Source organism: Lingula anatina, chromosome 1, assembly GCF_051362555.1.
Source record: "Lingula anatina isolate TDL-2025a chromosome 1, LinAna3.0, whole genome shotgun sequence".
NCBI classification, from domain to species: domain Eukaryota; kingdom Metazoa; phylum Brachiopoda; class Lingulata; order Lingulida; family Lingulidae; genus Lingula; species Lingula anatina.
The window spans coordinates 23,462,091-23,488,642 of record NC_141767.1 but is presented as its reverse complement, the minus strand read 5'-3'; the positions used below and the strand labels follow the sequence as shown (position 1 = coordinate 23,488,642).

Below are 26,552 nucleotides of genomic sequence, written 5' to 3'. Positions count from 1 at the left end.
GGGAATGAGAAAGCAGTATAATAGATAGATATTCCAAATGTTTTCGAAGTATATGACAAATATCGAAACTGGTCCGGTTCATATAGTCCCTTACTTTAAAATGTTACTTTAAAATGATTGGGAATTTATTAAGAAATCTATGTAGAGTATTTGTAAATCAGTAGAAACGTTTCAAAGAATAACGATCAATTTTATCATTGTGTGCCAGGTTGAACAATTTCAACAAGACGAATTACCTTAAACTACATTTTTAATCTTTCCTAAATTTTCATTAGGTACAAATTAACATGTAAACTTAAATTAATTTATTATAATTAATTATCACATACTATAAACACCTCGGAAGAATAAAATGTATATATATAATACAGGGTCCTACGCATAATTTACACAAAATACGTGTGCTATCCTATTTTCCTGCATATAATACTTAGGCCTATTTATCTTATCCACTTTCCTGAATGTCTGTGCAATTTTTTTTTTATTAAATATTATATATATTTACATAATGGTGTAATTCGAATTGCACTGTACACATGACTAACATTATTTAGCTTCCATAATAAATATTATAAACTGCCAGCCTGCCTCTCATTTTCCTCTTTGCACCTCTTGTATAACACATTGGCCAGGGAAGTTATAAATGCGATTTCAATATTTTAAACGAGTAACAAAAGTTAGCCTATATGCTCGCTCTAAAACGCTGTGTACAGATATAAAATGGAAGTGAGTTTTCTGTTGTCTGTTTCTGTTCTTGAGGTACCTTCGTTTTCAAACGAACAAAAGTAACTTGTTTAACTGACGCTTTTGCAGTATGACTAAAAGTTACTTTATATATTTCAAAGTTAAAAATTAATTCTACCAAATTTTAAAAAATAATCACCATATTATATTGGACCGTTTACTAATTCTTTGCCAAGTCACAAAAGGAAAGAAAGGTACTTAAGGCAAGAAGGAATTTTACAAATCATATTTACAAAATTCGCACTTGTTATTTCAACATCAATAGTATGGTCTCCTTTTGTACGTTTTGCAGTCTGTCTTGGACTTCACGTTCCTCATATAAATGGCGTATCTCCGTCCGAACTTTCGGACCAGACTCCTATGGTCCAGCTCCAGTCTGACCTCCCTTCCGTGGATGGCATTCTTACCCATCATAATGTATTGTTCATTTGTGCGTAGATCGGGACATCCACACAAGTTGGGAACCCATACGTATTCCCTAGGTAGCATGGGGACCGTGGTTTTATACGTCTGTATAACGCTGATGTCGTAACGCATTGCGCCTCTGGATTTGATCCCGCCGTTCACCTTTGCACGAATTACTGAAAATAGCAGAAAACCATTCATCATTTGAGCACTTTTTGTTGACGTTCTACTATCAAGTGTGTTTACGCTTCTAAAAAGGAATTAGACGAACGAATGAGTTAATCCAATTATAGATTTGTAAACATGGCATGGAATGGGCATTTAAAGAACTTCAGCGTAGTATAATTACACATCCCTTCAACTTCAATGTTTAATCTAGGTAAATGTCAAAAAGTGACTACAATTATATTGTAAACAGAAGCTTTTGACTCTGAAGGCATACTAGTTAGGCTCCTCAACCAATGTACATGTACGCACCGAAATCACTATCACAGTATTCTGCCTGCCAGTCCCGTACGTAGGGACACTCGAAACATTTCCCTAAAAGTGAATTAATCAATGCAGTAAATTGAAATAGCAGTTTATGTACATACTGACGGTGATTTTCATCTTACGTAAAGTTTTGTACGGTAGTTTTTTTGTTTTTTTTTTAATGATGTTTCACAGTCATCAAAATGTGTACAACCAACATAGAATACATTTAAGCACCTATAAATACTGGTACATTTACGCATATATAAATTTCAGCCTCGTTTTTATTTGAACTTTGATTGCAACTTTTAGATTGAAAATGGAAGAGTTTTTCAAAAGGAATCGACTTCTTTAGTGCTACTTGTACTGTCATATAAGATATACCTGTAACAGGATCAACTATCAAATCCTCATCTGCATCGTCCAATGTGAAGCCAAAAATATCCTGGTGGTTCGGAACTGCTGTCGTTGTTGAGGAGGAGGAGGTAGTCGCGGACGTAGGTCCTACGGATGTTGTTGCCACTGTTGAAATTGCACTTGTGGCTGCAGCCCTAGTTGTACTTGTTGTAAAACTTTTTGTAGGTCCAGCTGTCGTCCATTCGTAATTTCTCTGATAGATATATTTCCCCGGTCTGAAATTATTGTAACCTCTGTAAACATACAGCCTGTCCTTGGTTGATGTTCCTTGATTTATATTATTGTTGTTCCGAGTATTATAATAATTACCATATGGATTATACTGACTTTGGTACGGCCTTCGACTCGTTGTGGTCGTTGCGGGCGTGGTAGCAATAGAACGTGTTGTTCTGTGATATCTTTTTCTATAATTCCTGGCATACTCATTCATTCTTTGATTATAGGAACGGTCGTCATCTCTAGTGTTTGGTTTTTGCACATTTTTCTGGCTTTTTTGCTCTTCCGGCTGTTTTCCCCTGTCCGACGAAGTTGACTGCAATGCCGCTCTTTGGCTTGGATAACCTGGAATCCTACGCAACGGATATGTTGATGGATGCCCGTTGTCGTTGTACGTATTATGACGCGTCTTGTCTTTTTGGTTCTTGTTATTGTACTTATCTCGATTGCCATCAGGAGGTAAGGATTTCTTTGGTAGCCAATATCCGTATGTTATACCGGGGTTGCTGCTTCTGAGTAAAACCTGCAGAAAAAAAAATACCTGAGAATCGTTTCTTTAATGACATTACTTTTTGGAACTCAATTTGAAAAAAATAGTAACTGACTCTTGCCATTATGGACCTCTTTTTGTATTTTTTAAAGACTTAAAAGTCGTTAAATAGTTATAGATCACAATATCGCAATGTTAGGCCCTTTGACACAAACTTCGAAATATAATCTATTTCGGAAAATTGTTATCCATCATATCTAAATTTTATAGTTCATTCCAGATATTTTGTTGGAATTTTATCAATACCTTACCATTAAATATATTACTTCTGTGGTTGGCCCTGCTATACTTATTGTTTCCTTATTTTCCCAGTCTCTCTCGTACTGGACGACTGTGCCAGCCACGTTATACTTTCCAGGCCACGTGATCGACCAGCCTCCATTGATGATGTACTTCTTCTTGGAGTCTGTCACGGCTGTGTGTACAAAAATTGACCATTAAATAAAAAAAGACTTTTATCATGAAATAAAAACAAAATAGCGACATTAACTTTTATCACCGAAAGATGTCACTGATATTTTGCATTGGATGGTTTTTTCTATAAAATGGGTGGTTCGGTAAGGTATGAAATGACGAACAATAAATTGAATTGTGATTAATTATGCCACAGAACCTCTACGCTCTACACAGGCCTACAAGGGAGAGCATGGAGCATGTTGTTTCGCCGTCAATTCGCGGTCATAAATAGGACATAAATATTGCGTTTTGTATATTGAATCTTACAAATACTGATAATAAAACATTTTTACAAAGCCTGAGCAACGGGCTCGTTGCTTAGAATGCTATGAAATGAATCAGTGATTTTTTATTTTTTTTATTTTTTTATTTTTTATTTTTTTGTTTTTTTGCAAAATATCCTAAATTATATTCTTCCCTCTTTCCGTACTTGCATTTGTTATCTTGAAAAAAGTAGTAAAAAATATGTAAATTAGCAAATAAAAATATTCTCTTTTATTAACAAGTACCAAATAACAATTATTTACAATAAATACACCAGTATGTACATTTTATTATATATCTCCTGAATACAGTGCTAGAATGATTGATCCAGCTCTACGCGTTTCTAATGATGTTTAAAAAACACAAGATTCCAAGAGTGGTTGCTCGTCTACTTGATGCTAAAAATGGCATACTAATCAGTTCCATGCACAATGAGTGTAATGATGATAATGAAAATGATGATTGTATGTAAAAGTCAAACTTTAACTGCTAGTTCACCCAACTCCTTCACAATGCCAGCCAAAGTTGGGCGCAGGGAAGGATCACTAGTCGTACACCACAGGGCGAGCTCCGTCAAGTCGCACATCATCTCTCGTTTTCCTATTTCTTCAAAGATACATCCAAGACTAAAAACGTCTATCTGTGCAGTAGGTTTGCTATACTTAAATAACTCAGGAGCCAAAATGGGTCGCTTTTTACTGAAAATCTTTAGCTTCCTTTCTGCAAATGTCTGTGGTGGCATAATAGGGTTGTCGTCGTCCAATAACACGACGCCTCCGAGGTCTACCAGTCGTGGGTGGATGGCTCCGTCGCTGTCCCTTGTCACCATAATATTTTCATCCTTAAGGTTTAAGATGCAAATGCCACGCTGAAATACAAAAAAAAGTATTGGTATTGACGTATCACTAGAAATATACAATACCCGTTATGGTATTTTTATTTTTTTTTTTTTTATTTATTTATTTATATCTTGCATTAACTGCTTCTACCACTTAGTTAAAAATTTTTATTTGTCATTTTCACAAATCCCAACTTACTTCATGGATTTCCATGAGACCTTTCGCTAGTTCCATACTGAAGCTAAACCAGTTTTTGGTGGTCAAGCCACCGCAAGCAAACTGGGTCTGTACGAAACTCTTCAAGTTGAAGCACTGCTTTGTGTTTTCCTTGAATCGCACCAGCTCCATAACAATAGCCAAGTCAGCATATTTGCTGGTCCTCTGTTGTTTCCCTTCCAGTATGCCATAGAACTTTGGGCATAGTTTGGTTCCTTGCAAGATTTCTAAGAAGGATGCTTCTCTGCGAATGTCTCAGACGACTTGTTTCTTTTAAACATTTTCACAGCGACAAAGTCTCCGGTCGGTTTATATCTAGCCAGAAACAGAGTTCCATAACGACCACTACCTATTTGAACCAATTCTCCACGTTTGTCTCTCTCCAGGACTATGTGGTCAGGCGGACATGTGTTCTCATATGCCTGGAATAAGGATAATGTCCTTTGTATTACAAAAGAATAAGGGAAGTTTACGATTTTAACAATAAAACAGGAAATAGTGTCGTTCTTTTTTGTGCATGCTAGAGAGAGAGAGGGCGTTACTCACAGCTTGATAAAGGCGCTGCTTGTTATTCTGGTATCTCTGGTTTTGTTCCATCGGCAACCAATCTGGATACATTTTTGGAACATATATTTCATTAAGGTCAGTGAACTCCGGCTCTAGGCGGTTGTTGTTTGCACCGCAGCAAAACAAATATCTCATTCGGCGCCTAAACTCCTTCCAGAAGCTTGGCTGCGCCTATAGAATAGAGTTAGCTTCATAATGATATCGATAATTTTAAGAGATAGTCAAATCTTATATAATTTCAATCTAAATTTACGAAGCAGCGTGCGGTTAAGTTTTGATGTTTAAATGTGATCAATATTTCATAAACAAATAACTTGACCGAATTCCCTTCATGAACATGTAAACATAGATGTGAATGCGTGAATGCGTGAATGTAAAACCTTGATTGTATATGTCTTCTGTGTTTGTACAGATTGTAATGTATTGTTGGCCAGAGGCCTTTAACTACAAAGAATAAATCATCATCATCAGTAATAATTCTGAACGACCTAAACATGCTTGAAGTATACAAAGCGATAAATTTATTGTATAATAAGAGAAATTACTCACCGGAGTTGACGTGGATGCTCTGTCATCCATCACTCTTTGAAGTCTAAATAAAGTTAACATTGTAAACAATATCTGATATCTTTCTTCACTGCTATACAGCAATACGTGCGAATAGTCTACACTGCGGGTTCAGTGTTATGGTAACCGAAACCTCGGCTAAGTGACGTAACTTATATGTGACGTAGATATCGTGACGTAAAACGTCACAAACAAAGAGAAGTCCGTGTACTCTTTTTCTTTGTAATGCGCAAACTGACCCAACGATCCTCTAATCTATCAAGCCAAATTGTTCGCCTTGATATTAATATCTATTTCAGTCAAATCAAACCGCATTTCTTTTACTCTCTCACAACAGGGTCCGCTAGTTGTCTGTCACAAAATTATTGTCAAAACTTGTGTAATATTTCGACGGTGTCTGTAGACTAAACTTTCCCACCCGTTTCCTGTTGATTTCTGTAAAAAGATGACACTTTCAACGAGTGATCAGTCGCCAAATGATTCGGGTTTGAGCAAAGCATGCGCCCATTTATACACGCGTCTTTTAAAAATTCGGCCGAATGTTAGGCGGGTCTGGGATTATGGTAAAAATTATGTATATAAAGTTGGGTAGTCTGGGTCTCCACTTGTAACAGAATATATTAATGGCTTATTTTAGTATATGTTTGATCGTAAGGAATAGGCGGACCTTCTAAGGACCCCCCCCCCCCTTCCATGTTCCCTGGCTCCTACACCGATAAATAATTATACAAATATAGGCACAGGCATTTCAATACCCACCGAGGTAATTATCACTGCTGTCTTTGACAGTGATATGCGTAGCTCCAATGGGCACTGTTGCTATTTCTTCATAACCGTACCTTCTACCTAAAATAAATTGTACTTGGAGTTATATAAATGCTTGGCCCATAAAATGTCTAATTTAATAAGATAAAAACTGGCCAATACATTTTGGTAATACAGCTAAAAAAAGTTTTGGGTATACATCAATCTTTTAAATCCGTCATTAACTCTGCGGTTCAGAGCCGCTAAACTACGAAATTTAGTTTCACATTTCTATACATGCTGTTGAGTCTCGGACCTGAAACTCAGAATGAGAACTGTCGCACAACATTACCTGAGACTGTCTCGGTGTCGTCAGTGTAGAATGCACTTTGAAAATGGTAACATGTGTCATTGCGTCCGCCGCACACCATACACATGTCTTCCTTTAAATCTGAACCAATGCGTCCATCGCAACCAACTTTCTACAGTGAAGGAAAACAAAGTAGATCGAGTAGATCAACATTTCATAACATTTGGTTTCAATTACTAAGATAATGCAGTGATATTTCTATCATTTTTCTGCTGGATAATTTTCAAAATTAGGTTTTTATGAAACCAAAACGCATGAATGAGCAACAGAGTGTAATAAAATATCGCCAAAGGGCCACGAAAAAAAAAGCATTGCTCACTTGGCATTTTCCTTTTATGCAAACGTCGTGCGTTTCATCATTACATTTGGTGCCATCTAATACAGTTCCAAACCCATAGTAAAACGTCACATCCTTTGCCTTGCAACGGAGGTCACATGGTGTCAAGTTGCTAAGATACGCTTCCCATGCAGCCACCTTGCGTCCGAGTACTTTCTTTCCGTTATGGCGAGAGCATTGGTAATCTCTAAAACTGAGGCTGCCTTCCGGGCAGGGCTGGTAGGAATAAGTAAGATAGATGAAATAGAGCCTGTTAATTTATCATTGTAAAATATATTTCGGTTTCATGTTCATTTCAAATAGCAAAGGGCGTGTGCATGTATGCAAGAACCACGTCGTTTTTTTTTTATCATCAGTGACTGGTTATTTCGACGTTCAGCTTCTCTTTTAAAAGTCAAACATGCTGAAAAAGTAATATCTTCAAGTATTAAATGCAAGTAACCAATATATTCATTGTGACCTAGAATACCTACAACAACCCATTTTCCTTCATACTTCATGTTGACCCTAACTTCACAAGGTGGACACACTTCAGTTTTATTTCATCTTGAAAACACGTTGATCGCTTACCTTGGTATTACAGGTGGCATACTCTTCTCTATCCCCACTACAAGCTGCAGAATCGTACCCGCGACACTGCCTCGATCTCGTCTTGATCCCCGCCCCACATGTCCGAGAGCACTTTGACCATCCGGACCAGTCTGACCAAGGTCCCGGATGTATCGGGAAGAAGGGGCCTTGGTATATGTCGCCACTGCGTGCAGAATATTGCCCACAGTTAATCTGGAAGAAAAACGAATTTAAGAGGAAATTAGCTTAGGTCTGCTTTTTTATATTACTTTTTTCAGAAAAATAAACAGAAGCGATGAAAAAACGCAGGAAATTTGAAAATCTAATATTTGTAACAAATGTCTACGGAGTCATAAGGTGACAATTTACTGGCACGAAAAACCCAGAAAGCAGACTTAAATGTGTTATTTATATACTTTATCCCTAACGCCAACATTACCTGTTTCATTCATTGAAAACACTGTTACAAAGCGGGTTTTTAGCTGATTGACTTAATTTGGTTTAGTCCAAACGAAACTCCTTGCTATCTTAAACAATTATGAACCGGCGGGAGTGATCTCGATTTTAATTCTATTTTCCTAAGTAATGTACATTGGATGGTCTACAAATACCGTATCTTTAGGGTCATAAAATGTTCACAAATAGCAAAATGGCAAAATTCGCTTTCATTGAACACGAATAATCTGAGTGATCAAATGTACTCTAACTCTACAATGAGGGTATTTATCAGTTTAATTTAATTCATATGGTCCTTATCTATTCCATATATACATAGCCGTTTCCATCCTTCCTGATTAGTTTATTTTATGTTTTTTTACTTCCATTTTATGACTGCTTACTTAGGACGAATACAGTAATATTGATTTTCTTCAGGATCTTACACAAGCTATCACTTTATCTAAATAATGTGCAGACTCTCATATTCATCACGCACGTGTTCTACAATAACTATGATCACATTCCTATCTGTAAATAAGACCCTAGATCATAAGCAGTAGACTTTGTTCACGGTGCAAATTAAATCTTTCCCTTGAGCATATTCCAGATATTTTGAAAATTTGAGAATCTTTATGTGACATATGGTAAAGTAGCAAGTGGTCCATCGCGTGCGCTTGTACTGTTGCGCGTGCATGTGGGGAAAGGGGTAAGGAAGAAGTACACATATTGCAAATTAGAAGTATCTTTTTCTTACACAAGAAGCACAAAAGTCGTTGATAGGGTAAAAGATAAGGAGAGCTGCATGTTATTTTTTTATACCTGTGATTTTACGTTACATTATGAATCCAAACAACAAAGTTTGATCGCTTATAAATCGCGTTCACAAATAAAAACGCGCGTTATTTTTTTTAGTGGAGCGTTCCCTAAATTAAACATGACAGAAATGTGATGTACGGTCTGTGGCTTAATTGAAACTTGGACCTTTATGATTAGGCCTTCCTTCCTTCCGCCCTGTATACTACTTCATGAAGTTTTTTTTTTATGTTGCGTTTCTCGCACTGCTTTTTTCACCCATTTCCAACAATGCAATGATGAAAATCTTTCCAACACATTGCAAAACTTTAACTCAAATATTTAGTGTTTCTGTAATGGCTTATATAAACTCCTGGTTTAGCTGACATAAGCCAATAAGCTACCTCAGTCATGCACCATTAAGTGAAATGCTATTTCATGTAAGTGCCAATATACAGAGAGAACGTGGTAGTAAAATCTGCCTCTATTGCCTGCTGTAGTCAACTCATGTAAGGTTATGCTGCTGTTAACGAGAAAAGAGGCGTTAAGAAAACCCATCTGTTTATTTAGTTTGTTTTATCACATACGTACTCTCAAAGGTAACATATCGTAGATCTCTCATCTGGAAAACGAGAGGTCACAGAAGTCGAGTGATTTACCTTTAGACACCGTTGAAGTTGAAATAGAAACATCCATAGGAACATCCATAACGTTCTTTTGGTCTTTTTTGAACCTCTAAAAAAGTTACAGGGTATTCGCCTAGATTGGTAAGCCAAAGGTACATGAGTTCGTGTCACTCAGGGTAATGTACGCATATTTTCTCATTTGCGTGATTTTTTTATGTTGATTATTACACCTGATATTTCGGTGAACAGTGTGTACGAATGTTTCAGTCAAAATAAATCGAGCTGTAGAGATGATAAGATCACATGGTTTGACTGTATCATCTATAAAATGTCTAACCCGAATCATCGGTGAGAAATATATCTTGGAAATATGCGATCGCACACGGAGTCTTTTGATGACGAGAGATGACGCAGAACTTCTGTCAGGTCGATAGAAAGTAAAAACTGATGAAGAAAACACGCTTACATTACAGAATATTAAATGGACGAGGTTCGTGCAGTTGAAAGGGGAACATTATCGGATTCTTGATCAAAAATTTAAGAGTGGATTTTACTCGTACATGTAGCAACTTATTTGTGACGTTAGCATTTAAAGAAATTTAATATATACTGGTGATTCAGATCACATTCGAAAAGGCAAAATGCATATTTCCTTCTGTTTGATCTTTTTTTACTGTGCAAGAGCACAGAGTATAGCATTTTCTATGTACATATACGTGTACTATGGTGGTCAGAATTGAATTATTTACAAATAGTTTGCTCGAGTATTGATGGGGGATATAAATACAATGACAAGCAAGTGTTCATATAACAGTTTGTGTGCTTATCCCTCGGTAAACAAAAAAAATCTACAACAAAAAACAACGAAACAAAATCCAAGCAAGGCATCAGAATTAAGCACACAGGGGAAACAGGACAAAATGTTGTAATAAGAATATACCTGTATCAGACTCAGCAGCACAGCTCCAAAAAGAAGACTCCCTCTTATCAGGTAATTCACAGTACACTCCATTTTGCTCCCTGGTTCACTTATACCTGATGAAAAATAATATACGTTAAATTTCGCTATGACAAGTACAGTACAAACAAGAAAGACTGCAGCGAATATTTGTAAGCAGTATTCTGTCTACGGCATAACCAACAACTCCTGAAAAAATATGAAGAACAGATGCTTTTTATCGAAAAAAGTTACAAGACATTTTGTTGCTTCCCTATCTCGGCGGAGAACAATTTTCTATTGACTCGTTCCGGACACAGTGGCCGAGGCGATATTTGTGAATTTAAATTTAAAAGCTGGGCGTAACTAGACCACTCGAATTCGAGCTGAAAAACGAAGGGGCGGGAGACGGGGAGGTTAACGTAGTGCATTTGATACTTCAATAATGACTCAATCATTTCAGTATAGAGGGAGCGATAAGTAAGTAGGTCTTATTACCGCCTTGTCGTCCGCTGTGCATTCCGGAAAACATGGGGAGAGCCCCAGGGGTGCGGGGAGGGGTCAGGGGTCAACCTCCGTTTAAGTTCATTCGATGATGGTTTACAAGATAGAGGGAAGATTTACAGAGCTGCTTCAAACAACTAAAGATGCGTTCAGAGATTGAGAGCCGAATGGAGCAATGTGGAATAAAATAGCCCTGATATATGTTTGTCAATGAGTAGATAATGCACGTCTTTTTTATACAAATATGATTCAAGGATTGATACATGATAAGGACCATTTGTGGGATTCTTGGAGAGATGATAAACCTAAAACGAATTTCATTGGTTTCATCGACAGTATTTGAGTACATACCGATGATCACTCTATCAAGTTCCGAACTAAAAAATACCATATAAATGTACTTTTTCAAGACCACATTTTCTTCACTAAGTGAAAGGTTATTTGCATTCCTAGCATTTTCACATCGTGTAAAAAGGCAGCTTATGAGCAGGGTAGTAATTTTGTTGCTGAAAAAGGTTTCTGATATTAGGACATAGTATTTCAGGTGAAAATAAGGCGATTCAAGACAACGGAAATCTCACGAACGGTTTATTTCATTGAGAAGATTTAATAAAATCTGCAGTTAACTTAATTCACAAGTAAAGGGACTGTAAATTAAGAGGTCAGAGAAAACATACAAAAATAAAAGTGCCCCCCCCCCCAAAAAAAAAAAAAAAGAACAAAAACTGCTTCCTCATAACACTCAATTGTCCTGAAAAGCTTATAAATGTTTAAAAAGGTGTGTTTTATCTCAGTTAATTCCTAGATCACAGACGCCAATTCTTCTGCACCAGCGGTGGTTTACGTCTCTGGACAACCTTCACTGTACTGCGAGCTGAACCTTTCAAATTGCTCAGCAAGCTATAAACCTCCAAGGCGGGGTTACAACCTTTAGAAATGGGAAAATTTTGGGTCCCCTCGTTTCAGTAGCCCGGAACGAATTGGTATCTCTTTCAACCCAACTTTTGTTAAAATTTTTTTTTCGGAAGAGAAATGTTGTTTTCTGCTTGGTGATTTATCAATTATATCTGTCTGAACCACGATTGTCAACGTTACAGGTACATCTCTTTATGCGCTGTCTGAAATACCTATTTCGACTTGAGGTAAAGCGGTTTTGTTATGTTGCATGGATGTAAAAGTTCATGTTCATGTTAATACTTGGTTTCGACGCGTATTCATCCAAGAGGCAAAAGCATTCTGCTTTGAAAAAAATAGTGAGACGACTAATAAAGGTCAATTTTACACTTCACCCTTCTTCGTCTTTAGGTCCTTAACGCATAAGTCGCATGCGAAAATGCTGATCGTGCCTGGGGAAATGTGTCTAAAATCAATCAAAAATTTGTAAAACGTCGCTCCCCATGCCCTGGTCTTACAAATATCTTGAAATTTAATCGAGCGTTTTATGTTGACAAGCATTGTTTAACGTGGACACCATAATGTCAAAGAACAGTCGTAACCGTCTGATATACCGCAGCTAGCACCTCGACTTGTATTACAAATAGAGCCCTTCTTTTATGCACTGGAGGCCAGAGGTGAGAAGCGACGGTATCAAATCCCTTGATTATTTTCATCTGGTCAACTTTTGTTGAATCAAACGCCATGTAGAAACGTGGCAGAATTATAACTCATATACATTGTACGGCAACCTTAAATAGGCCTACATTCCCACAGGTGCGACAGATTAAATCCAATTATTAGGGTTAAAACTCAATTGTTACACAGTCAACGCCATACGCCGGGGTGCGGCGAGATGATCGTAATGGTACATGTAGCAATCATGTAGCAATATTGGAGGCGGGATGGGGTTGGGGCGCACCCCCTTCTCATAAAAAGCCGAGGATCAATGAAGAGATAATTTATACAGGCATCAGAACTGATTTTGCATTTGGAATGTGAAAGACTGCAAGATTGATTTAGAGCAAAAGTAGCCCTCTTGTTAAAAACAACAGACTTTAAATCTGTGATACGTCAAAGTCCTTGAATAAATGCTAATTGTGGTGATGCTGAAATGAATGATAAAATCAATTTTGCATTCAGGACACGAGATAAATTGTCAGCATTTTCACCCATAGGGTCAAGTTTTAACAAAGGTAAAACAAACTAGATGTGCTTGCATAGAATAAATAATTTGACAACACTGATAGCTAACTAAAAAGCAATAGTTTTTATCTTCTTTTAATGCCGAGGCAAAACGGGACCAATTAACTAACGTGTTCTCAATATTAAATGTATGCAGTTGTATGTTATTATAGGGATGTTATTAGAACCAAAAGATCGTCTGAGCAAAGTGAGAAAAACTTGAAATAACAATGGATCCTAGTTTTAATCTGGTCCGATTTTCTTCTCCAGACGCTTCTCCAGACTGCCATGAATCACTTCTTTTTTTAACCAAAAAACAGTGCGTCAATCATTTTTCTCACTGGTTACTGTATTAGTTGATGTTTGGAGATCAGAAAGGGTCCCATTTTAAGATCGAACAAGTTGTAACGTCAAGCGTACAACAGATGTCGGAAAGATCCTGTCATTTTAACACATTGACAGTGGAGTAGTAACAATGATGTTAGGTTATGTATGTTGCCATATTCATGCACATACACGTGGCAAAATAATGAGATCAGTGCACGCGCTTGGCACATCTTCTTGTTCGAGTTTTCAGATTTTCAAAAGAAGCCAGCAGTAACATTGCTCTCTGTGATTGTCGCACCATTAGCCGTATCACAAACACCAGTATAAGCCAACACACAAGTATTTAAAGCATTAGCTATAGAAAAATATAGTTAAATGCCTTAATGTAATGGCAAAAAAATGACGATACTGAAAAGATGGAGTTAAAAAGAATCAACTAACGATAATGGTTGTGAGGCCTTAGACTCGAACGATTGAACTGTCTGTTGATTTCCATTGTGGAAAGCAGACATGTCACGTATTTGATTTCAAAATTGTTGATTTGATTGCCTACCTTTGAACTAGTCGAATTGTTTCCACTTCCAACGAAGCAAATACAAACAATTGGCTGGAGTAGACATTATTTACGTTTACATTTTAACGTGAAATTGTATCAGGTGTAATTCGAATCCTTAAAAACTGAGGCGGTGGACTGTGTGTGTATATATATACTTGTATATATTTGTGAGGTAGGTCGGGGACGGCAACCCCATTTCCTACATAATAGGGCAAAAAACAGGAGCAGAGAACCCGTTAAAGAACAAGCCATTCAACCCCTGACACGAGATTAAAAAGATTCCCTCGAGGACCTTGCTCATGTTTGGGCACAGATTCTGTCTCTTTATATGATAATTTATTTGATAAATGATCAATCACAATTACTGGTTGAAATGTAAAAGGTCGAGGCAGAGAGCAGTAATTCATGGGGCCCTTGATGACATGAATTATAAAATTACACATCAAAAGGTAATATCCGATTTCTCGATTAACTTTTTTGTTTACCTGAGCATGGGTTGGCAATTCGTTAGCATTCCGATGCATTATCGTTGGTGTCTAGGTAACACGTCCGCAAACTGCATTTAACCTGAATTCTGTTTTAAGTGCCCTTTACCTCAAGGGAGTAAATTTGGAGAAAAAAAGACAAAACACTTTACTGAATGCGCACATTGGTAGATATCGCATGACATTGTATAACAATGCGAGTATTTCCCTGGCGGATACGTAAAATCATCAAATGTAATTGTTATTCAAGTGGTCTCTATTGACTAATTCGAACTCCGAAAGTCGACTCTCAGTGATAATGGAAAACCGTCCATGACGCATCCATATAGAGCATATACTTCAAGTATAATGTCTGTTGTATTCAAAGACATACGTCATTTTAGTTCTCTTCTGTGCAACTTCGTTAAGGATTAAGGCCACTAAGTAGCAGTGTTGAGATCACCCGTACTGCAAAGGAGGAATCAACAAATCCTTTCTCTACCGTAAAAATTACCTTTGCGCTCTAGCATACACAACCAGCCGCTCACACGCGCACGCATTCACACCTAGCATTAGTTGACACACTGTCAATCGTTATTAGTCTTCTTCTCTCTCACCTTTGCACGTGCGTGCCTCTTTCCTTGCTGATACTACCCCAGCTGGATGGAAATTGGGTATTAACTAGAGGAATGCTCTCGGGCCGTCAATGCACTGCGCAGGTTACCTCTGCAGCTCTACAGTAACCTCATGGGTAGCAAGAAATACCGCTCCACCAAACCTAAAGGTGGGTTAATACTACAAAGACCATTCGGGCGAATGGGCCATGAATGAAGTTTTAACTTGTGTTAGCTCACTGTGCAACCTTATATACTGAGGGAACAAAGATGGCTTGTATGGTGCATAGATTGTCTCATGCGTCGGATCATTGCCGATCAGAATTGCTAATAAAGTGGTGTCAGTGCAATGTACACACCGCATGTTTGTGTATATTTATACGTTTTTGTGTTCGATGCAAACCTCGGTGCACCTTGCGGGTCTTAATGTATCTTATATTCACGATCGATTTCGATTAATCGATACCAATTCAATATAATTAAACGTCTGTTGTAATAACAAATAATAAGTTTGATTCACCTGCGTGCCACGAACAACGCCCTTGCCCTAATAAAGAAAACATTTGACCACCCTAGGGGTCCACAGATGTACTACGCGAAAGGGTTGTGGGATTTTCTCCCTGAAGTATTTCTAATTCAAAATGGATCGTACTTACATTTCCCAAAGCATAGCACACCTTTCCGATTCCGAGACATAAATTTCCTGCAGAAATAAAATGCATTTTGCTTAATACCTGCGACCTCACTCCTGTGAAGTTTTCATCTTTTCCACCAAAACGAAACATGGTCATTCGGGTGTTTGTGTCGCTTTTTATTAAGCACTGCTTGTGCTTTAATGTAGTTACTGCGGAGGAGCTTATCCCTGATGTACTATTACGCTACTTGGAAAACAACCTGCGTATACATAAACACATACACGTGCACGCAAAGTAGAGGAACAATAACGGGAATACAACTCACATTCAATATATATAGGGAAATATCATACTGTATATTCTTATTTTCGTGTCTTGGCATCAGTTCACTGTCACTCTGTTGCCTTCATATGAATGCGTTAGGTGAGAAAAGACAACAACACTGGTAGAATGTGATTGTGACTGAGACTGAGGTGAGGATTGGTGCGGGTGAACTTGCTGTGTGACGAAGTGCGGTACGTTCTCCAGGGATAAGGACAAGAAAAAAAGATGTCCTTGTGGGACGTGTACACCCAGAAATAAGTGAACTGGAAGGAAACTTATTCCAATATTTGGTGTCCCCTTCAGACTTGGTTGATATCCGGAGTGAAATAAGTTGTGTTAGCTTTTTATGTTATTTAGTGTGGACTTTTCATGTGGTTAGCAAACAGAATAATTGAGAAAGAACTCAGTATCAGCTATGATCAGAGTTTAATGAAAGTTGTAGAAGAAAAAACGTACGTTTTTAGTTTTTAAAATTCAATTGAATATCTAAGTAATACATATGCCATATTGTAATAACTTTCGACTTGAACAGTTGCAGATATGATTTCTACGGATGCAATTGTTTATATATCTTTTAAGAAAAAAAATAGTACACTAGTACCTTTTAAAAGTTCTACATTTTTTCATAAACATTATATTTCAATCTATGTTGAGTTCGCAGTATCTAATTTTCTTTGCTTGTTATAACGTCATATTTTTGTCACCATAAGACTCTCTTATTGGATTCTAATTACGCTCTATTGTATTACCATTTTATGTAACTGGCTACAATTAGCGCTCTATTATATATCTTGAGTGGGCGATATATTAAAGGTGGGAAAAAACATCAACCAATTACACATGTACTAATATCGGGATAATTAGTCTTCAAACCTTTTCATGCAAATCCATAAAAAGAGACAAAATGTGTATATCTTATTTGTATTGTAGCTGCTAAAATAGGCCTCTCGGCCACTCAAATTTTTCTTGAAAAAACACATTTTTGTAGCAATTTATCAGTGCCCATGGATTTCATTTTATTCTTCCCTTTCTTATTTGCATCGGAATAAAATCGAGGAAACAAAAAAATATGGAAAGACATGTTCGAGTAGACTGTTGTCAAGCAAGACGACTACGGCCTCAACAAGTTGACATATCACACGGCTCTCGTCTCTCCCGCATACTACACACGAGTTTAAAACAAGCAAGATATAGACTTGAATAAGTTCATCAAATAATTTTGAGTCTGTTAACACAACGCTAGAGGGTTGAAATCCTCTCAACTTGGACACTTGATCCACTTTGACTTTTCATCGACATTTAAAGTCCTCTAGAGTCACTGTTGACTTTTGTCGCCAAATTTCGTCGTTGAACATTCAGACAGAATTATATGCGGTGGCCATGATTGGTATAAGCAATTACGTCAAATTACGGGAATGGGTGTGTATTTGGTTTGTGGTAGTACGCGGAGTTTTATCTTTTCAATTATGATAATTTCCAAACAAAAAAACATCGTCTTTTAAGCTGCTTAATCTTTCCTCGGGTCCAAGGTGATGGTACCTCAATCTATCTCAAGTGAGCACTTAAAATTTAAATGGAAAGTTAACATCATTGACGAGATTAGAGAGATTTCTGTACAAAACACACAAACTGACTCCTCGAAAGAATAGGGACTGATTTAAGAGAATATGCTTTGAATTTTTTAAGTGTGCTTGTGGCGCGTCAAAATTTGCTCTGTATTTCATAGTACTTATTTAGGGCCTACTCCCGCGCCAGGAGTGCGGTCTAGGTAAGGGGCGTGCAAATAAATGCTCCCGTCACCCTGCCTTGGTCAGTACGGAATTGGAATAACACCGTTTGCGTACGTGCACGTGTAGTGTATGTGTATGAGGTGTGAGACATGTAGAAAGCCACATTCAAATTCTAAGTTTTATTTGTGCAACGATTGCATCTTCATCAATTTTGTAAAAGTTAAAAGACCGTTTCATATCCTTATTATTTTTTTTACTGAAAATTATATCCCCATATGTCAACTTGGTAACATTATATCTGTACTAGATTTAAATTCAATATAATATTTATCATTTATAATTATTTGTTTAAAGTAAGCATGAAAAAAAATTGATATAAATATTTTAAAAGCGGAGCGGGAATATTTTTATAATTGTTTTAAGGTAGTGATCTATTTGTTGTGCACATAAAAAAGAGAGAAAGAATAAATATTAATAACATGTTTAATTGTGTGATGGTTATTGGAATTGAAGGAACAGATTAATCAGAAAAACACTTCTTGCTGATTGTCAGAAATCATGCTTTCTTAATTTTTTTTTACCGAATAACCGAAATGAATTTTAAAAATCATATCATGATAAAAAAAATATTGGGTATGGACTTTAAATTAAAAGAAAATGACAAAAGTAATGTAAACGTCTGTCAGACGCCCTTTTATGCCTGTTCAGCGCTCACAATCGTTTAAATAAACATTGCCATAATGCGCATGGTAGGAAGTACATATAACAAATAATTCTAAAACGTGTTGTTTTTCATTATTCAGGCTAAAATAGATGACAAGTCCGGTGGCATGTATACCATTTCCCTCATTAGCCTCTCTGTCAGTTTTATGTTTTACAGCTATCGTTGAATAGTAAATATTCCAAATCTTCAAATAACATGCTCTACATGTCACTTATAAGTATTATAATTATATTGTTGACTCAACTGTTAGAAATGCAATGCGTAAGTCGCCTTCAAGTGGTTTATCTTTGGAGTCTGATCCGTCTATGAACAAACTACTTTCACCCCTCCCAGAGAGGCGACGACTGGGGACCAAGGACAGCAACATACGCTCCTACAGACTTCTGTTTTATTATCCACCATTGCCGTCATTCACGTGTTGACACGTCTGTCACGCTGAGGGCTGTCGTCAGCATTTTGTGGATGGAACTTGTTTGCAATGAAGCCCTGGTCAGACACACTGAGTTTCAGAGACTATAATTGGAAACTCGCCCACATAACTATTAAAACTATGTCTTATTAGTTATTGAAACGGTGACGGAGAATGCATGCTAGGAAGGGGAGAGACCCCCTCAGTTGTATAGGGTGTGGCCAGACAGTACTTCGGCGTATTTAACTCCAACAGGTGTCACTGGATGTCTCATACCTGTCACTTGCTTATCCAAAGCTTAGTATTCGTTTTGTAAATTAAGGTTAATTCAAGACGATGAAACTTACACCATCGTCGCACGCTCTGGTAAAAATTTGTCCATTTTGGACAAGTTTAGTTTGGACATATTTGCCACAACCTCTAATTGTTACTTTTTTCTTGATATTATTGTTTATAAAATAATGTCACAAAAAAACCCAAGAAAATGTGTAGCCATTTCTTTCGTATTATGATCCACATTAAGTCGGAGATTGTGCATTTTAAAACTCAATATTCTAGTTCTTTAGCTGTCTCTAACCCACAAAACAAATTTAGAGAAGACCATTTACCAAACAAACACACACACCCACAAAAAGAAGGAAAATAAATGTATAATTGTAATTTTAAAATTAACAATACTCGTTTTGAAGCAAAGGTACTCTACACGTGATTAACCCCCCAAAATGAATTTCCCCCTGGAAACAGCAATTTTTCCTAAACACGAATCATTGCTAAATCTATCACTGCACATGGATTCAATGGTTTATTCCATTTTAATTTAACAAAGTAGCCACATCTTCCCGTACGTTTCGTCAGGTACCTTCATGAAGAATTTTATCGTTTTCAAGGTCTGAATTCGGAAAGATAAGTAGACATAAGAAATGTGACTGTGAGACATTTTCAAACGCCTATAGTATACTATGTTCCAATATCCTCAAAATTGATAATTGCACCTTTCTTTAAACACATTTTGATGACATCGGCAGACGGTTAACTTACACAGGGTATTGCAAAACATTACCAGCTCTAAGAGGTTCAGTGCTCGCTAGGCAAATGCTCATCATCAATAAAACTTGTCAAAGAACAGATTCGTCATAATTTTGTCATTTATCTTCATGACTAGGAAACAGACGTCAGCAAAGAATTAAGGACTTGCTCGCGAAATGTAATATGGGGAAATTCTCCTCGATCTGCTACTGGGATTAACAGTACTTTGGACTGTCTATTTCACTATATATAAAGAAAAGCTTTAAGTACACACCTGAGCCTACCCGTCTTCTTAAGTATCTTACGAGAGAATGTCAGGTGTGAAACGGTTTTTGAACAGGTAGTCAAAATAGCAATAAGTCCACATATCCATCTTTAAAAAGTCGCAGTATCTCAAAGTTTTGGTTGCTTCAATTAGATATTGAAAACAGATACAGAATAATTGGAGTGAATTCGCTTGAATAATCGGATGAATATTCATTCAAGAACAAGTCACTTCTCTATGGATTATTAAAAAGTAAAAAAAGCATGTATATTTGTAATTTTTTGTTTTGTTTGGCTTGAAACCAATTACAAATTAACAGAAAACGTCGAGAAACTGCTCCCCATTTTGTCCCTTAAGATTAGTGACAGTTCAGATTCACACAGACGGGATTTGCAGGGGAGTATTTGAAAACATATTGATCATCATTAACCCGTATTGTTTTTAAGGACTTGCTTCCGGGTACCTAGCAATTAGGCCATTGGCGGCCACTACGCCATCGCCCCTCGCTAAATTTTAAACCAAACTGATCAATGTGCGCCTGATATCGAACACAATCTCACAATATGGCACTGTTTAGTTAGAGAGATAACCAAATAAGCCAACAGCCGCTTGGAGGTTGTAATTAACTGCTAATTGCTAGACGATATCCCTTGCCACGAAAAACTGATGTACACGTTTGGCTGTCCGCACAAATCAGCTGCAGTGTGAATGCTGCGTCATATGAAACCCATGCCACCAGTTTTCACACAATTGACACTTATTTGGAAATACTAACAGAATTAAGTATCATAGGATTAAAGACCATTTTTTAGTTTTCTTTTTTCGTTTAAACACAAAATTTAAACGTAGATGTAATAAAGTAGATGTAGTAAGGCTTACACATATTAAATATAGATGATATTTTTCTTCGTGTCTAAGAGATCGTAAATGTCCCTTTCTTATTTACAAACCTTATAAATGAAAAAAATGTTGATCAACTAAACAGCATTGTCAATATTAACTGAGTTATTCATATAACTGTATATGTAGTGAGGCACCCTTTTTTGCTAAACAATTTTAGAAAGGTTAACAAGAAAAAAAAAAAAAGAACTATCATTGGCATTTTGGCGCGAAAAAATTTTTTTCCTAGCGTTATGGATATTGTTTGCCAGTACCGACTGATCACCATTTTAATAACATCTAAAATAAACAAAATCCGTGTAAAATCAATTTAATTAATCTTTTCTTTGCTCTGTAGTCAGTGATTACGCAGTGTTTGATCAACGATATTTTTCATAACCTTATTCTGAAGCACTTTTCTAATCTAAGATAAGCACTGAAGGATAACGACGCGGTGTCCCGTGCTTCTTCTCTTTTTTATGTGTTTAATTTATCATTATTGACTTCCTATCTATCGCTTGTCATCTGAGTAACGTGTCAATAGTGTTAACTGGATCTGAATGTGTTATTATTTAAAGAAGGTATGAACCTTATGACAGATTCCATATATTGGACATCTATAAATTAATTGAACATTTTTCATCCACCATGAAGGTTCAACGACCTTGGAGTAGCGGATATTAATTCATCAAAGTTCATGGACCAAGTGCCAGGCGAGACTTTTCATCTTGGAGCTCAAAATAGCAAAGGCACTGCAGCTCTTATACACAAACGACTTACAATTTAATACACTGCTTAATTCTTTAATACCATAGAAACATAACTGTTATGGTTATGTGGTTTATCTCTGTTTCTCTCTCCCCCCCTCATCCCTCACCATTTTTCAACTCAGGCTGCTATGACAACAGAGCCATAACCACACGCGGTAGCAATGTACAGCCCCTCTTCAAGCCGCCATTGTGTCCATGTTAGACATCGATCAACTCCCTCTGAGGAAGGCAAGTGAGATAGAGAGCCAGTGGAGTGTACCAGCTTAGAAATTTAATCAAATCAAAACACCGTCGAGGAGTTTAAAATTAGTCGCACATATGGCCCACTGGCTCAATGCCTCTTCAGACCACATTCACGATAATTTAGGCTTATTTCTCTTGGAAATTAACAGAGAAAGGCTTTTAATTGTCTCATCAAAAAGGCATGTGTTTAATTTGATATCAAACCTACAACAAATGAATACACTGTGATTGGTGAATGATAAAAAGCCTTTTAGTTAAATCAATATGCTGCTAAAATTTCTTCCGTTTTTCGCTCAGTCGTTTCACAATTCGTGTCACTTTTGCTCTTGAGAATTTGATCTGTAGAGTCAATGATTCACTTGAGTAAATGATTCCTGTTCCTAACCCAGTTTAGCGCTCTATTAACATACGTGCCTCTTCAAGTAAGTTAAAATAATAGTCGTGTCAACAAATTCTGTTTTACAAAACAAATAGAATCCCATTACTGAGTTTCCGTGTTGCGTGAAAATTACCTTACGAAAACTTCTAGAGATCGCGACTGCCCACCCGACGGAACGCTGACTGAGAGAGATGCAAAAAAGCCAATCGTTTTTTTAGATACCCTCTGCATAATGAAGATTTCAAAATCTTTTTGCGCAGACTCTATGGTTATAATGTGAAGTCTTAAAGAAAATTATTTAAAAAAAAACAAAACAAATCTTTCAAAGCAGTCGTCAACTGTTATTTCTTCAAGTCAAAATACCGAACAAAAGTGCAGCTGTATCTACTTCCATAGGTCAAGATTTGTGCTTATCTTTAAAAACGAAATTTTTAAAATTTTTGTATTAAGCTTTTTCTCAGATACGATAATACTTTTTGCAATAACTATTTTTGGCCTTCATCCAGCTTAGTAAACAAATCCTGTCTTTATTATTTTTATGCGTCATCTGCGAGCATACAGGGTAAGTGACATGATAATATTCCTGACCTGTGAAAATGCTCACGATGATTTTATTATGCCCTTGCAGTTTTGCTCTTCATATCTTTCACGTTCATTTGAATAAATTTTTAAACCATCGACTATGATAGGTAGGTGAGCAACATGAGTCCAAATTTGGCCGTTTTATGCACATTCGTGCTTTTTAACACCGTGTGCTGAAAATAAACACCCTTAACGCTCTAATTTCCCTGCGACAGATATTCTCATAAAAATAAACCCATTTATCCATACCAGTATCATTTCCTGCAAGCGCTCACTATCACGCATTTGAAAACAACATATCGTGTCAGTCGGTAAGTAGAAGTCATACCGTATTTCATATCATTATCTTTTTAAAGCATTTAAACCTAATCACGAATATTGAAATAAAAAAAACATACAAAATGTGCGCAGCAACATAGCTTTAATAATTGCAATAACGAGCGTCGGTTTGCTCCTCATTACCAGGACCCACGTCACCACGTGGTTAATTTGATGTGATTTGCAGTTTTCAGGCGGGTAATGAGGGTGCCTCATCACAAGTAGTTATCACGGGACATCAAAATGAAGTTAAATTGGAAACATTGGGCGCATGCGGGAGGGACACCGCGTTAACGTGTCGGATAACAATAGAGGTTTATTACTGAAAAGTAGTGATCTCCAGTTTTACCCCTTGTTTTATCTGTTTGTGTATTTAGTCAGGAATTCACGTATCAATGAAATAGTGTATTATTTGCATTAAACAGGTAATTGTAAGGGTTGACGTTCTGTGGTTGTGGTGACAAAAAAATCAGATCCATAAATTGCGAGAAGGAAAAAATGTATAGATCATCACAATATCTTTTTCTGATGGAATGGAAGAAAATGTCATCGGGATCCCCTCCTCTGAGGCCTCAGCAATTGACGACTCGATTCCAAAGGCTTGATCAGTAGATAATTTTTGCACAATTAGCAAGATTCGCAGAAAATCAAGGAAATTCTCGACGATTTTCGCAATTATCACCCTCATGTCAGGCCAACAATAACAACGTTATTAGAGAATCAAGACATGATCCGAGTGTTGTGAAGATAATTTCATCAAGTTTCTAATACAATTTCATTACCGAGCTCGTGTATGATGCGAGAACATAAGTGGTTCTTCACAGAAAACAGTCAAATATACCGGCTGATATTAATCGATATAGCTGGATCACAGCTACGATAGTTCCATGTAAATAGGTTGATAATTTGGTGTAATGCTTTGGGTCGTAGCCTAGGCAAGTTATTTATATAATTGGTTCAACTAAACAATTCGAAATAGACGAACGAGATCATTATTCAGTTTAAAGCATTTTGCTTTGTTATATCTTCAGTGCATTAGGAAGGGAAGCCAACGATTAACTTTGCAATTTGGCAAATGAAGACCGTTGTTCCTTTAACAACTGCACTCAGTGTGTCAAATCTCTTCGATAAATTGGGTTCAAACTCGTCTCTTGGTCTCAAGAATTGATCAAATCCCCAGATCACAGGGTCAGCCAAATAATGCATTTTTCGCTTAATGCAAGCATTTAACTAAATATACCTACACGTGAAAAAGAAGCATTTTATTCACTCTCCACAATTTTGAAATTGTTTTCTTAAAAAGAAGGTGGTCAATTCTCTTCTGAATTTTAATCCATGCAGTTAGGTACTGGATGTTGTTTCTTCCTCAGCCCCTCCTTCAGCTTGAAGGTCATTGGACGTATTCACCGAATGATGATATCCACATTTTGAATTTATTTCAATATTAAATGCAACCTTTCTTGCATATTCACTGTGTAGACACCATGCACTCTTGCTGAAGTATGGATTCCGAAGGTTTCATTAAAATTTCCCTTTTTCTTTAAAAAGAAAGAAAAAAGGAAAATAGAAAAATTACAAGGCAGGACCAAATCTCTCTTTTTTTCAAAAATATATTCCACTTATATCAATTCGAAAATGCGATAAAAATCGATCGACAGACAAACAGCTTAAATTTTGTAGCCACAACAGATTTGCTTATGATTGCCGCGAGTAACTTAAGTAAGGCGATTTTGTAGCATCCATTTTTATCTGCGACACAGCCGAGCGGGGCTATAAAGCGCAGATTTAATATCCACCCTCTTCTGACTTTTTAGAAATAAGTGCCCCCACACCGCCTTCGGTGCCTTGTGTTGAGTCACAATGTTGATTTTGTTTTCAATGTCCATTTACAATGTTCCTAAAAATTAGAATATAAATGATTGGTGATTGCGATTGGTGGCAGATATATATATATGCTAATGAAAATCCAATTGCTTATGATAAGCGAAAATGACAAGAGAAAAATTTATATATGATAGCGTAAGTAAATTGTTCACGTCCCAGTCTTTCTGCCGCCCCTGTTTACGACAACACTTGTCACATTCATAAAACAGGGACATGCAGTTTCGTGTGTGGCAATGTCCTTAATAAAAGATAAGTGTAGGTTTTGAAAAAAAAATCATTGAGATTTTGTGGTATTTCTGGTATTTCTTTCAACCGATTAATATAGACAGGATGAGGCGGATTATACAGGTTGGCATCTAATTTTATTCATGGCTGACTTGCTAATTTGAGGGGAGGGCAACTGATTACAACTGTAAACAAACAATTCTTATAAATCCGCAGACCTGTAACTAATATTTGATTGGCGTGGGGAGGGCGAAGGGGGGATAAGTGTCACAAGGAATTTGCCAAACATCTTATAAGGCTAAGCTTGTTGAGCGGATATATGTCAACAAGATTTCTCTCTTTGTGAGACGACTCCACGACTCGCAGTGTCAATTCGGGTGATATGATCTGTTTCGCATGTTTTATATGTCACTTAATGTCACATAATATCATTGAAATCCCATAAAATTGTGGCATGGATTTGGCGAGGATTTAGCTCTCCAGATCCAGCGCTGAAATATTTGAAGTTCATTACAGACTACTTACGAAGCTTCATCCCATGTGTCTGCATTCATTTTGAGCTGGGCTAGCATTCAAGCGAAACTGCGGGATTTACAAAACACATAAACACATCAAATTCAATAAAATGTGAAGTGGGTTCGATCTTCAGACTCTGGTCAGTTCATTAGATTAAATCTTTTGTTGAGGGGACAAAAGTCTTAATGACCCGAAAACCATTACAGAATTGGCAAGGGCTTAAGTCCAATCAAATTCTCACACTGAGGAAAACTTGTAACAAGGAGCTGGGATACGAATGGGGCTTTATGGAGGTTTTTGGTTCCTCGAGAGGATTAAAGAAAAGTAGGAGGCGAAGAATAGATTTAGGATAATGGTTCCCCGCCTCTAAATGGATCACCGTCTACCCTGCTGTGATATAATCAACGTGAAGGGCTGGCAGGTCGTGCCAACATCAACGAGGCTTTTCTCTGGCCAATCAGCTCGCACGTTGCATCCGTACTAGCATGCAACTGGTTTGTGCCGTGTTAACAAACAAACTGATGGCTTATTATT

At 37.0% G+C, this 26,552-nt stretch overlaps 1 protein-coding gene across 1 annotated transcript; it reads right to left on the bottom strand.

The window, feature by feature from the left end:
* Positions 1-260: 260 nt before the first annotated feature.
* LOC106159532 (uncharacterized) lies at positions 261-15,360 on the bottom strand. The gene is made up of 10 exons (XM_013535832.2): positions 15,113-15,360; positions 10,530-10,624; positions 7,734-7,946; positions 7,146-7,379; positions 6,809-6,938; positions 6,472-6,558; positions 3,055-3,218; positions 2,005-2,776; positions 1,627-1,689; positions 261-1,325 (listed from the first exon to the last, which is right to left on the bottom strand). The coding sequence occupies exons 2-10, from the start codon at positions 10,599-10,601 to the stop codon at positions 1,003-1,005; spliced, it is 2,058 nt and encodes a 685-aa protein (XP_013391286.2). The 5' UTR covers positions 10,602-10,624; positions 15,113-15,360; the 3' UTR covers positions 261-1,002.
* Positions 15,361-26,552: the final 11,192 nt, after the last annotated feature.